The sequence below is a fragment of the Lytechinus pictus genome, chromosome 4 (genome assembly GCF_037042905.1).
Source record: "Lytechinus pictus isolate F3 Inbred chromosome 4, Lp3.0, whole genome shotgun sequence".
Lineage (NCBI taxonomy): Eukaryota > Metazoa > Echinodermata > Echinoidea > Temnopleuroida > Toxopneustidae > Lytechinus > Lytechinus pictus.
The window spans coordinates 9,874,145-9,888,652 of NC_087248.1; the positions used below are offsets into that span (position 1 = coordinate 9,874,145).

At 38.0% G+C, this 14,508-nt stretch overlaps 1 protein-coding gene across 1 annotated transcript in view; it reads right to left on the reverse strand.

Moving 5' to 3' along the window:
- Positions 1–1,221: 1,221 nt before the first annotated feature.
- Positions 1,222–14,508, reverse strand: part of LOC129259585 (E3 ubiquitin-protein ligase listerin-like) — a 41,485-nt gene continuing 28,198 nt past the window's right edge. The window contains exons 23-30 of the mRNA XM_064098335.1: positions 13,589–13,736; positions 12,883–13,096; positions 11,854–12,094; positions 9,765–9,854; positions 7,902–8,088; positions 5,596–5,764; positions 5,261–5,393; positions 1,222–3,433 (exon numbers count right to left, since the gene is read on the reverse strand). Of these exons, the coding sequence (XP_063954405.1) occupies positions 2,977–3,433; positions 5,261–5,393; positions 5,596–5,764; positions 7,902–8,088; positions 9,765–9,854; positions 11,854–12,094; positions 12,883–13,096; positions 13,589–13,736 (1,639 nt within the window). The 3' untranslated portion in view covers positions 1,222–2,976. The remainder of the gene's footprint in view (positions 3,434–5,260; positions 5,394–5,595; positions 5,765–7,901; positions 8,089–9,764; positions 9,855–11,853; positions 12,095–12,882; positions 13,097–13,588; positions 13,737–14,508) is intronic.

The window sequence follows — 14,508 nt, forward strand, 5'->3', positions numbered from 1 at the left end:
GACTGTGAAAAGTTACTAACATAATTTTCTGTTATTAATAGATAAGCAAGAAAAACTGCCATTATGCTTGATTGATTTTTCTTTCTATTACTGTACAATCAACTTTTCATTGGAGTAGACTTGATCTTAGAAATCAACATGTATATGTATGAAAGTTCATGAACATATATGGAGCTTTGAAATATTACATATACACCACAATTATTGAGCAAAGGGGTTTTGTATTATTCAATCTCCTACATCCGGATAAATGCTTCTTTTTTTTAAAGCGCTGCCACAATGCCCTTTCTGTTAGTAATTCACCTCCGTAAAGAAAAGTACAATGGCCTTAAGGTTGGAATGAATGAAAATTGTAACCAATGATTACACCTATAGGTTTGTGTGCAGTAGCCACGAGGGGTGCTAGATAATAATCAAGGTGTGAAATGTAATTGATTGGAGATCTATGAGGGTATATTTCATCTCTCAGTTGACAGGAAAGATTGCATGATAATGCCATAACTAGCATTCAGACTGCCTCGATCACCAGAAAACCTGATAATTATCAAAAAGAACTTGTTGAGGCTAAAAAATACCTGATAACAATTTTCTGCATTTATATTGAAACAAAGCAGACCCTTTCTGGGTAAGTTCTCGGTTACGAGCATGCGCAATATGGTTTGATTGGCAGGCAGGGCGCACAATAAAAAATCACACTCTCAGGAGGTGACCACACCCAAGTACAAGTTCTCACTGGGCTAAGAAAGTTCTGGTAATAACATGCTTTCACACTGTCAAATACCTGCAACCTTGGAAAAATCCCTGCGAAAGTTCTCATAATTCGACGAGTAAGATTTTTTTGTGGGGAATATTTTGTTTTCACATTGGCAAAAATACCTGGATCAGTATTCAATTGAAAGTCTTGATTTTGAATTTAAGTATTTTACTGAGCATTTTACTTGGCTAAGCAAAATGCTTAAAATCATATTTACAAGTATTTTACTCTATCAAGCCAAATTTAAGCAAAATACTTACTAATACCATTGTGCATAATGAGCCAGATAACACCCAATGTATTTGTGGGTGAAATTTAGAAATCAAATATCTAGATTGAAAAAAAAGACAGGTTCCTAGCAAATACACAAAAAATGTGTTCTTTTCATATAAAATGGGGAAAAACAATTTTGGTATAGTGAGTGGCAGGGTACAATAATTTTTAATTTTTAGGGGCTATCTTTTTTTCCATATTTGGGCCATTGCAAGAATTTGGGGGCTATTTCTTACATTCTTAGTGATACTTTTTAGGGGTAACAAGCAATTATGCAGTAAGAGCAAATTATCTTTATTCTGCCACAGTGAGAATATTGATTTTCTAAATAATCTTGAATATTGTTTGTGACAAATCTTGGGGCGACTTTAGAAAAAAATGTTCGCCCCAAAGCATGCAGTTGGAGGGAATTTTAGGGGCTGTCACGAGGGCAAAATTGCTCGTCGCCCTCATGATTTTCTATGCTGGTGAGTTGCACCATGGGAAGTGCAAATACATCTCTACAAATATATTGCAGATAAGCTAATGATGTCATTCACTCACTATTCTTTATTAATCGCAGGATGATATCAACTTGACTCTTGTTTATCATCCTGTATCGGCCGCACAGAAATGCTGCTAGCCGCTGTTACAGTAACATTTCACTAACACTGCGCTAACAAAGGGCCCCTGTTACAACCGGTAGTCTCGCCGCGATGGCTATAATTATTTACATCTGAGATCAACGCTTGACATCACAATCTGTATAGTATTATCCATTAACAAATCAGCTCTTAACAACATGGGTAGAATTACCGCGAAGAATGCAGAGAAAGCTGTTGTTTAATAGGGGATTAGAGTTAGGCAAAATCTATAATTTGTGCGTAGTCTTGGTAGTGATCTAGATTTAACTTAGATTTAGTTGAATGTGATTATTTGCACATCCTACAAGTTTAAAATCTTGTCTATAGGAAAGGGTAAAGGAATGTAATTCATTATCATATAGGCCTACAAAATTGAATTATTATTACATTTTAAACATGAAATGGCAGCAGGTAGTATTACTAATTTAATGTTAAAAATATCGAATAAACTTAAAAAGATCTAAAAAATTGCCTATCACGATATTACGATGGAGATTCTGTAAAAAAATGCAATCCCACTTTTCATCAGTTTCTATTGTTTGCAAATGCTCTTCACAGACTTCACTCATCATGCTCATGATAGAGTATTTGCCAATGATGGTTATCATGCGATAAATTTAATCAGCTATTTTTCTTCTTTCTAATGTAGGGTCTATTCATAAAAAATGTCTTCACACATCTAAATACATGATATATCTTGGAAGAAAAATCTTTGAAAAGGATCATATATCTTGGCACTAATCAACTTCCCCCGCTATATACCTATTCCTAAAGGGGTACTCCAGGCTGAAGAAAATAATACGGTTCGAACAGTAAAGTGAAACAAACAAAACACTGACAAATTGATAATAATTGGAAATGAGTAGAAAAAAATATGGTTTCTTAAAATGTTGCATTAGGCCCTATTTCGGTGAAATTTATATTCATGTCTCAAGGAATATGCAATGAGGGTCTGTTGTACAGTATCATACAAAATTAGGTTTATTCAAATTTTGTCCACACAGAATATTGTCCACACAGAATATTGCTTCAAAGATCATCATTTTGTTACTCGGGCGACATACATACATTTGAGCCAATTACGAGTTCATTTCAAATTTTCAATAAAATCATAAAAAGGGGAAAGAGCTAGAGGATATGGCATTATCGTTCCATTTATTGCATATTCATGGCCACATGCTGCTCAGTAATATCAGTTGCAAAAAAAAAAGAGTTTAATATTTAATATTCAAGAATTTTGTTATTTTTTATCAGATTTTGATGAATTTTCAGCAATTTGCTCATCAAATGAGACAAACTTGAATAATAATAATAATAATCCTGCTTTTATAAGGCACTTAATATTAAGGACATACAAATCATAATTGCTAAGTCATCTGAATAAATCAGTGTTTCCCGCACACAATGAATGCACATCCTCCACTCCCTAGGGAGTATTCCAAACACACACCATGTCAGTCTCTCACAATGAAAATGTGACACGAGTATCAATAAACGTACCTGATGGGTCAAGTAGGTGGTCAGCATCAACGTCCACTGACGCCACTGCGATGTCCCTACAGCCACCTTGCGTCGATTGTCCACCTCTATGGGTCCTAGGGGATGGTTGGCCGGCAGGGTTATCATCATCTCAATGTTGAGCTCCTGCATGGAGTAGGTGGCGATGACCTCTCGGGTGGACAGACGGGCCTTGACGGTCATGTTCTCGGCCGTGCTGGGGTTCTCTTGGACAGAGCGGATCTCCTCCGCACATAGCAAGGGACTGACGAACTTGGTGGTGAACCTGGGAAAAAGATAGATAGGGCCATCAAATGTAGAAAATGCAAGCACACACTTGACGCAAAGGCAGATCCACAGGAGAAGTTTGATTAACCACTGCCCTATCAATTCTGGGAGCCGTTTCATAAAGCTGTCCGTAAGTTAAGAGCGACTTTAAGAACGACTGGTGGTCCTTTCTTACGTGCTAAACCACTGCCGATTCAATATACCACTTACCGCAAAAAAGGATCACCAGTCGTTCTTAAAGTTGCTCTTAAAAAATACAAACAGCTTTATGAAACACCCACCTGTTTGTACTTTTGATTTGCCCTACATGTATAACTGAATATAGATCTACATGTAGAACAGGAAAATCTCAGACTGTGGCGCATCGAGCCTTGAGGCGTGACACATGGGAGCTGGTAAGAAAAAAAAAAGACATGGGGGAGGGGAGAGTTTGATCAACTAGTAACTTGGAAATGAAATTTGATGGTCATTTTATAACAAAAAATTTAGCTATATTGACCAAACATATGAAAGGTGGTTGGAGCAAGCAGACACAATTTTTTCAGTCATGCCCCAGTGAGATCTTCAAGAACAATTGATGATGAACTATAAGGACAGTTCGTTGGTCAAGATTTGGAGAAAAAAATGGACGGAATTTACTGGTTCCCCCTTTCTTAGGAGCATGTCAAACAAGATTATCGCCATTTCTGGAGTAACACACATTTGTGAACTTTAAAAAGAACAAATACAACAGAATAACAAACATTTATTTGAGCAACATTCTTTGAGTTGTTCTTCTTCTCTACTTTCTCCTCCTCCTCCTTTACCTCTTCTTCCTACTCCTCTTCTTCTTCTTCCTCCTCCTCCTTTTCCTCCTCCCCCTCTTACTCCTCTTCTTCTCCCTCCTCCTTCTCTTCCTTCTCCTCATCCCCCTCTTCCTCCTCCTCCTCCCCTCTTCCTCCTCCTCCTCATTATTCTCTTTACCCTCCTCATTCTCCTTCTCCTCTTTTTTTTTGCCACCCCCCCTCCAAGACCTCTTATCCTTCTGTTTCTCCCCCCCCCCCCCCTTCAATGCAAAATATGTCAACATGTTTTTCACATTCCTAATATACATGATATACATATGTCAATACCAGCAACAATCACTCTAATTTGTCACTCAATCCAATTCACATGTCAATGACTCCTTATGCTACTTGTTCAATATGATTAATTACGAAATACAGTTCTAACATATCGGCATGCACATGAACAAATGTTTTAGAACAAACATAATTGAATCCATAGTTTGAAACCAGTAGTACTGAAGATTCATGTTAGTCTTAAAGCTGAAGTTAAATTGATAGAAAAAAGAGATTCAGAGAAAGGCAATAAACTTGTAGATGTAAATGTCAGTGCTATTTTTTACAGGACATGGAACAATATGCTTTACATGTTAAATCTTTATTATGGCCCTGAGGGAAAAGGTGCTTCAGAGAAATCTACAAATTCCTGATGTACACAAAAAATGAGAAATTTGACAATTATAACTCCTCACAATCTACTCGTGCTTACAGTACCAAGTTTCCAAATGTGAAATTTACATAAATCAATCATAATCATCTAATTTTTTAACACTGATGATTTTATTCCCCCTTTCTTTCAAACTTTTGCCATTATGTTTCTCCTTTCCCATCTACTGATCCTAACCCTTGACCTCAGGCTCAGTCATGTGTAAAGTCTGTATGAGGTTTTCTCCAGAAGCCTCTTCACTAGTAACTTCCAGCCTCAAATCCATCCCTGGAAAATACTAAGCCATGTATTTGAAATATTTATAAATGGCGAATGCATAGTGAAAGATATGTACCTGTCAACATATGGGGCTATTCTTCTGTCCTGCAATGTCCACCATTGTCTGGCGATAGCTGGTACATCCTGAAGAAGACTGAAGAAGACCGAGCAGGCAAGGTGCTGGACCTCATTCACCTTCACGTGGGTGGCTGTCAAGGAACATAATACAAATAATGCACAGGTTAGAGTGAGTCAGTAGGAACAGTGTGCATTACGTAACGTTGGTATGGTCTAAATCTTTGTAAAACACCCCAAGTTGCTTAATTCTTGAACCTGTGTTATAGAAATTAATAAAGCTACATTTCTTGATGTAAAAAGCAAGATTATCAACAAAAGGAATTTTAGTCATACCTTTAGGGGTCAAGTCCGGAGGCTTGCTAAACATGGTCACCTGTGACCCCTTGCTAGGGGTCGTTGACCTCTCTAAGGTTGGATCTTCGGGCATAAGACAGAAGAGACTCTCCAGTAAAGAATGAATTCCTTTTGTCTGCTTCAGATAGGATGAGTACTGTGCTCTTACCTGAAGAAGACAGGCACACATCAATTAAATTCAGAAAAATAGGTATTTCACCTAACTTTTTTTTTCACATTTGTGACACTCTTAAAACCAACAATAAGTCACCTGACAAAAGGAAGAAGAGGAGAAGAATGAAGGAAGAGGAGGATGAGGGAGGGAGGGAAGGGGAGAAAGAAAGAAACATCTTTTTTTATAGAAGATATAATTTTGTAGTGGGTAATCTTCAAAGGTATGTTGCATGTGTGTATAATTCAGACAATGCATATCAGTTGTTTATGGTACATATAACAATTCACACAAGATATTCTAATATGTATTTGACACTACTGGTTTGATCTATTTCATTGCAAATTGAATGTTTACAAAAAGGTGTGAAAAATATATGTTTTTCAAGTTATACAATAACAAGTGGAACGCCTCTGGCAGTCTCGCCTGCATTACGCGATTTAATATAGCAGCAGTGCTAACTTTGAAAACTACTATTAAATAATCATTCACAAAAACACCATTCATATAATGACATAATACCACGTTCATTGACCCTAAATGACATTTGAACGGTGACTTAAGACTTGTCAACTACACCCATGTCCACATTTCATTCACTCTATCCATAAACTTTCAAAGTTATGATGGCAATTCAACAATTACCCCAACATGGCCTAAGTTTATTGACCTTAACTGACCTTTGACCTTGGTTTTGTGACCTGAAACTCACAGGGGATGTTCAGTGATACTTGATTACTCTTATATCCCAAGTTGTATGAACTAGATCCATAAACTGTCAGAGTTAGGATGGTAATTCAACAAATACCCCTAACATGGCCAAAGTTCATTGACCTTTAATGACCTTTGACCATGGTCATGTGACCTGAAACTCGTACAGGATGCTCAGTGATACTTGATTACTCTTATGTCCAAGTTTTATGAACTAGATCCATAAACTTTCAGAGTTAGGATGGTAATTTAACAAATATCCCCAACACGGCCAAAGTTCATTGACCTTAAATGACCATTGACCATGGTCATGTGACCTGAAACTCGCACAGGATATTCAGTGGTACTTGATTAACCTAATGTCCAAGTTTCATGAACTAGATCCATAAATTTTCAGAGTTATGATGGTAATTCAACAAATACCCCCAACTTGGCCAAAGTTCATTGACCCTAAATGACCTTTGACCTTGGTCACGTGACCTGAAACTCAGGCAGGATGTTCACTAATACTTGATTAACCTTATGCCCAAGTTTCATGAACTAGGTCCATATACTTTCTAAGTTATGATGTCATTTCAAAAACTTAACCTTCAGTTAAGATTTTGAAAATAATTCTCCCAACATGGTCTAAGTTCATTGACCCTAAATGACCTTTGACCTTGGTCATGTGACCTGAAACTCAGGCAGGATATTCAGTAATACTTGATTAAGCTTATGTCCAAGTTTCATGAACTAGGTCTATATACTTTCTAAGTTATGATGTAATTTCAAAAACTTAACCTTAGGTTAAGATTTGATGTTGACGCCGCCGCCGCCGTCGCCGTCGGAAAAGCGGCGCCTATAGTCTCGCTCTGCTATGCAGGCGAGACAAAAACCTGTATAAAAAAACATGCAAGGGAGACAAGAAAAGTAAGAAAAGTCGCGGTCTATATGAACAGGTAGTCTCTATGGACAGGTTCATATACATTTGTATTTAATGGGAAATTGTATTCAAGTGAAATCAAATGAGTGGTCTATATAGACACATGGTCCTTCTATACAGGTTTAGTGGCCCCTACTGAAGGCTTGATTGTATTGTGTATTGTTTCAAATGAGTTATCAATAATTTTAACTAGAATCTTGAAAATCATGGTACTCGACATGTCGTCGCCTTCCCCCACAAAGGCCGTTAGCATGTAGTGTTCACTGCACGATAACGGCCCTTTCGCAGGAAGGCGAAGCGCAACGGCCTTTGTGCGGAAAGGCGATGATGTGTATCAATAAGAGGCATGTAGTTAAGGCCGACCTCGAGGCCAGATTTTGCCGACCTATGCCTTGGCCTCAGGCCGAGCTACGTGCACAAAGTCTTTGGAGAAGGTTTCGTCTCACAACCTCAACACCATCTATGATAAATATATTCCATATGTAACATGTTTTAAAGTACCTCCATCGTGGCGGCTCGAAAAATTGTCAAGTACAGCTTCCATGCCAGCAGGTATGAAGAGGTCTGCATGTAGGCTTCGGAGCCAGGCTCTACAATGGTGCACTCGCCTACGGGTATGTCCTGGAGAAGAGCTTCCATGAAGGCTGTAGAGGAGTCTAGCAGTTTCTGTAGGCCAGTCGGAGGCAAGCTGATGAAGTGGTATTTTGTTTTCAAGGAGAGGGAAAGAGAGAGGGAGATTGATTGAATGAATGAGTTAGTGAGAGACAGAGAGGGGCGGAGAGACAGAAAAAAAGGGTGAGATAAAGACAGAAAAACAGCGATATACAAACAGGCAGAGACAAAGAGAGAGCGAGAGAGAAAGAGAGTGAGAGAGGCAGGCATACATACATGTACAAACATGTACACATGCAGAGACAAAGTGGAAAGGACAGACAGAGAAACAAAAAGAGAGAGGGGGAGAGACAGGCATACATGTACATACAAACATGCATACAAGAAGAAACAGGGAGAAAGAGAGAGTGAGACAGACATACATACAAACAGACAGACAAACATGCGTACAGGCCACAGAGATAAAGAGATACAGAGAGAGAAAAAGAGAGAGAGAGGAAGAGACAAAAAGACAGAGACAGAGAAACATATATACAGGCAGAAAAAGAGAGATAAAAATAGATAAATGGGATAAAAGTATGTTATATAAAATGTATATCAACTTGGATTTAAATCAAATAACATCAAGTTGATTTGAAGGAAACAGGGGAGCACTTTATCAACATTTTTGTCTGACAAGTTGTCAGATCTGGCATCTTTCCTCGAGTTTGATTGGCTGAAAAGCACTGTGCCTATGGTAACTGTCGGATAAAATGGGACTGTCGGATGAAACATCCTTTCATAAAACACTCCCAAGTATAAAGAGAACAAAATTCCATCTAGGTCAAATGTACATGTGAATTAAAAAGGGTACTTCACAATTGCATCTGATCAGCTCAGAACAAATTTAATCAGCAAAATCACTGACTATTTGCATATGAAACACTTCACAGGTGTGTATTCAATCCAGCTGGTGTCGTGATCAGGGGCTGTCAAATATTAATTTTGAATTATCTTGAGCTAAAATTGATTGTATTTGACATTTTCTGACTTAAAACAGTCACACCTGTATTTGATTGCTGTGCAAGTTTGATCAGTGAATGAAGTTCTCCAAAGCATACTTGAGCCATGTTTGCATTGTCCTTGAAATAGCTCTTCAATTATCGAGAGAACAATAAATATCAATGTAGACAATGACCGCTGTGACCTTCAATATCATGACCACAAAATATAATCAGGTCATCATCATAATTCCCATTATCCAATATCCATACATTGTCAAGTTTTAACTTCCTCTGTTAAACAGTCTGGAAGCTGTAACAGGAACGAAAAGAGACAGACGGACAGATGAACAAGCAAACATGATGCCCCCAGCAACCTCTGCAGGTGGACAGAGATATGAATTTGACATAAAACATTATTTAACGTAAATACACTGCATGAACTGACCCCAAACGAGATTTGATTCTCCCCTATGAAAATTTCAGAGGGATGTGGGTTTGAATCCCAGCCATGGCCTGTTTCCTTCAGCAAGAAATACATGTATTGCGCTGAACTCAACTCCGGTGAGGTGAATGGGTACCCAGCAGGATTAATTCCTTGAATGCACCAAGCGCCTTTAGCCAGTGGAGCTATAGCCCGGGTAATACAATGAGCGCTACTGGAGTGGCAACTAGATAATCGGCACCTTATAAATGCTATGTATTATCATTATCTAGGAAACATATTGGGAACATATCGATTAGCTAATCCAATAGCTCTGTGTGTACTCACATACTGGGTGCCTCATCCTCATCATCCGCCTGTGTTTTGTTCTTGACCTGCAGATACTCTTCGTCATACCTGGCAAATTCTGGCATTACCCTGAACGCAAAGAAAGACAGAATAATGCTATTACTATGGTCTAGGGTGGTGATTTTAGAAGTAAATAGTCACATAATTATTTGTGAAAGCCCCTAAATATACCTGTAGCATGGTCAAAGTCACCACTTGAAGTCTTTTGGTAAAAAGGAACAATTAAAGGGTGAGTCTAGAAAGGGGTCACAGATGAAGAACATTTTTATTGAGATTATTTTCACTACACATTTTCAAAGAGGAGGCAGTTTTTAAAAGCATCTTGTCGGCTGAAAAAAAAAACCAAGAGGATATGAAATATGGCAGATCTTAACCCTAACTAGGCCGGGCTTTTTTGGCTGTTCTGTGGCCGGGGGGGGGTTGATTCAACCCCCCCCTGAGATCTCGGCCGCCGATCGCGCGAGCGCCGCAAAAATTTGCACGCTGGTAGTATGCGATGTAATCTACAAGGCTGTATGGTAAAATTTTCCAAAATAATGAGATTTTATTTTACATGAATTAATTATGCTAATTTATGCGTAAATCATACTTTTTGCTCTAATTCACTAAATAAAGCTCCTAGAATGCTAATTTTTGGTAAAATATTCTTTGTAGCATTCTTAACAACGGCAATTGAAAAAAACTTCGGTTTGGAAATCAATTTCTTATGTATTTTATTGTTTTATGAATTTCTTATGTATTTCTTTGTTTTTCAACCTTTTGCTTTTCTTTGTTTTTTTCACCAGATTTATTGCACAACCTTTTTGAAGCATAATTATGCTAAAATCAATTGCTTTCAGCTGTTTGAAGTAAAAATAATCATATCTTTATGAATATGATGAGAAAACTCAATTTACATTGACTTTGTACACAAAATTACGTTTTGGAACAGTTTTTGGTCTGACATGCACTTACAAAATGTTGCGTAATTTCGGAACCGCGTACCCGGGCGTCGTAAATTTGGTCTTAAAAGATGCGCGAGACTTAAAAGTATAAACTCTGCGAGTGGCGCGGTCAAAAAATTTCGCGCGGCGGAATTATCGCAGAAAATGTTGAGGGGGGGTTGATTCAAACCCCCCCCCGCCATTTTAGGGTTAAAAGACCCATATTGCCCTCGTCTAAAGACTCGGGCCAATATGATTCTTTTGCTGGCAATATATTTGATGTTCCCCTCAAGACCAGTCAATATTATATAAATATTGTATAGATTGGGACTCGAATCCCTTCTCATTGGTCTGGGATATTTTTGTGCCTTTTTATTTATTTTTTCCCCATTTTTGTTTTAATGTAGAAATGATCCATAATGTAGTGGCTTTGCCCTTAAAAATGTTGAAATTTAAGGGCAATATATTTGATGTTCCCCGAAAGAAGGGCAGTCAATATTTTTATTATCATCTAAATCAGATATCTAGAGCAGAAATCATGATAACAGTGATATCTTTTAAGAATAGAGTTCTGTTGTGTCATGATAATATAAGTGTCTAGGCTCTGCACTTTACCATTATGACGTACTTGCAAGCGCCCAGATCCAGCGTTGTCTTTATTATGACGTAGATCGTTGGTGCGCGGAACATTATGAAGCGTATCGAGCGTATAACTTTATTCGCATCCTCAAAGACCCGGATGTGAGACCAGGGAAAATACAAAGGTATATTTTGCGTCGTCTCTGCATGCAAAGTCAATACGCGCATTGAGACCGAGGAAAATACAAACAATATACCTATCCCTTCCTGATAATAATAAAATACAGGGAAATACGGTTTTGTAAATGACCAGCTCAGATGTCTGTTACGGGTGATAATGTTATTTATCCAATCATCTTCATATTGACTCTATCATCATGCTTTACCAAGAGCAATGGTTTAAAAAAAATGAATGAAAATTAAATACATAAATCACAAGCAATTAACTATTGAAAAAAATAAATGTCCTTAATGACTACTGAATAGCTCCAAGAGATGACGATAGGGCATTAGATGGACTTGGATTTATTTAATCTAAATTGATTGAATTTGTCTGAATAGCACACCTCTGTAGCATGTTAAAAGCCGCCATCTGGACTGGTCTGTACGGTTTAGTAAGAAGAGCCACTAGGTGATTTAGCAGAGTGTGAAGGGTGTCAGGGACATGTCTTGTGCTTCCTGGCTGTAGTCTGGTGGGAAGGCAATGTCCCTTCAGCTGCTCCGTTGGGGTGTAAGCTGCAGCCTCGCACAGGGCATGTAGAAGAGGGGCTGAATCCATACCAGCAGCATTCCATACACTCTCTTGCTCTGGAATGGTAAAAAGTGTCATAATTTTAAATGGAAAAAAAAATTATGAAAAACGTATAAAGCTAAAGACAAGAAATACATAAGAAACTAAAACAAAACAATAGAATACATGAACAATTCATTTTGACATCTGAATTTGGAAGATTTTCTATCAAGACTACCATACACAGAATATCTTCTTTTTTTCAAAATTGGCAACTTTGGGCTTCATTAATTGGTTTGATGCAAAAAAGATTTCATGCATAAATTCTACAAAAGTGCAATGAGCATACAGTGAAATCCCATAACTTAGACAAATTTAACAAGCAATTATATACATTATGCTAAAGCAATGTGTCACAATTTCAAGGTGATATCGTGGCTAATTTCTAAGATCCACCATGTATGATGAACAAACAGCTCACCTAACTAGGGTTTGACAAAAAGCTCTCCAGGGGAGCGTTTCACGAAAGGACTTGTCAGACTTTTTATCCGACAAGTACTGTTTATCCGACAGTTACTATGGTAACAATGCCTCTCAGCCAATCATAATCAAGGAAAGTTGTCAGACAACTTGTTTTCAGGTCGGACGAAAATGTTGATGATATGCTCCCCTGATAAGCTGCTGCATCATCATTCAAAGATCAAGGGCCAGTTTCATAAAGACTTTTTTTTACAACCATTGAGCTATTTATGTCAACAAAATGTGTTTTCTTTGGCTGAAAATAGAATTTAAAAAGTCTACTTTCAAGATATACTCTAAGTAGAGGCATCCTTGCTGATGCATTCATATCCCAGCACAAACTCACCCAAGAGCTGCATGAATGCTGGCAGGAAGACGCTGTAAGCACCATCGCTAAAGAACTCACTCCACTCAGTCAGGAGGCCAGATGGAAGCTTGGCCGATCTCTCGGAATGTCCAAAGAGCCTGGACGTTATGGACAAAAGGTCAGAGGTCGCGGCAAACAGGGTGGCAGCTAAGACTGATGAGGACTGGACATTGGATGTGTTTTCACTGCATGCCTAGAGAAAAAAATAACATACAAATCAAATCAAAGTCCAAATAAACTCTCTTTAACATTGTATGATGATGTACATTTTTTATATTATGTTCAAGGAGTGACGTTGGTTTCCAAACTAGATTTTGCCCGTTCCCCTGCTACAGGCAACCACCCTCATCATCGACCACCATCACCATTTGAATTGGAGATTATCATTTTTCAACTTTGATCAGGGTGTTAGGAAATTCAGTCCTACATTGCTGACACAACAGTATTCAATGTACCATTTACAAACGACTTTGTGAAACACCCCCCTGATAAGATGCAACAGACAGTGTAGATTACCTAGCGATGGTTGTTTGACCAAGTTTTAAGTTATGAACAGAAAAAAGTGGGCTTGGAAATGTCCGTATTAAGCGTCCTATAAATTGTTTGTATTATTTTTCTTATCATTGAAGAGCTTCATATTAATATCTAAAATCTGAATGTATGAAAAAGAAGAAAGTGCACTGACCTGCACCCAAGCAATCAGAGAACAAAGGATGAAGTCCCAGTCATGTGACTCCAGCTCCGCAGGGATCTTCTCAACAATACAAGTCACTAGCTGCACCATCTTGATGTTGAGACAAAGCAGTTCTGAAGAGGCCCCTTCCAGCTCCTCCCTGTGTATAAATGTATTGAGTCATATCCATTTTTTATATTAGAGATTTTGCTAAGGCTTTCCAGATGTAGCAACAAACCAGGGATACAGCTGGATTTCAAAATCATTCTTCATACATTTTTTTTTCTCTATGATCAATAGAAATGTTACTAGGAAGTTTTTCATGAGGCTTGTCCCAACTGACAAGTTTTCATTCTCAGCGACCAATGGTAACATTCAGAGACTAGTGTCCCATAACACAAAGTTAATCATACGCTTGATATTCCTGATCTATTGTATATTGTAGTTGATGTAATCAATTGTAAAAAAAATGTTCTACAATGATTTCTATGCTTTGTTTTACAGGGCCCAGTGGAAGGTTTCATCAACATTTTTTGTCAGAAAAGTTGTCAGATCTGAAACTTTCCTTCATGTTGACACTCTCGAGAAGCACTGCTAATATGGTGGATGTTGTATACAACAAAACTTGTCAGATAAATGTCCAACAACTCTATTCATGAAATGCTCTACAGAGCTTCTCAGCCAATCGAAATAATGAAGTCATATTCTGTAAAATTTGTGTGAAATGACGTCTTCCCATCCCAACGATGATAAAGTACTCACGGGTATGGTAATAGGCATTGATTGTGAGATTGATTTTCACAAGAGGATTGTTCATTGTGTCCAAAAGAATCAATCGTATGATCATTGCTAACCATTGTTTTATAGGCTCCTGGACAAATAACTGCCTTCTTACATGGAGTGAATATAATGGAGTATGATGAAAATGATCG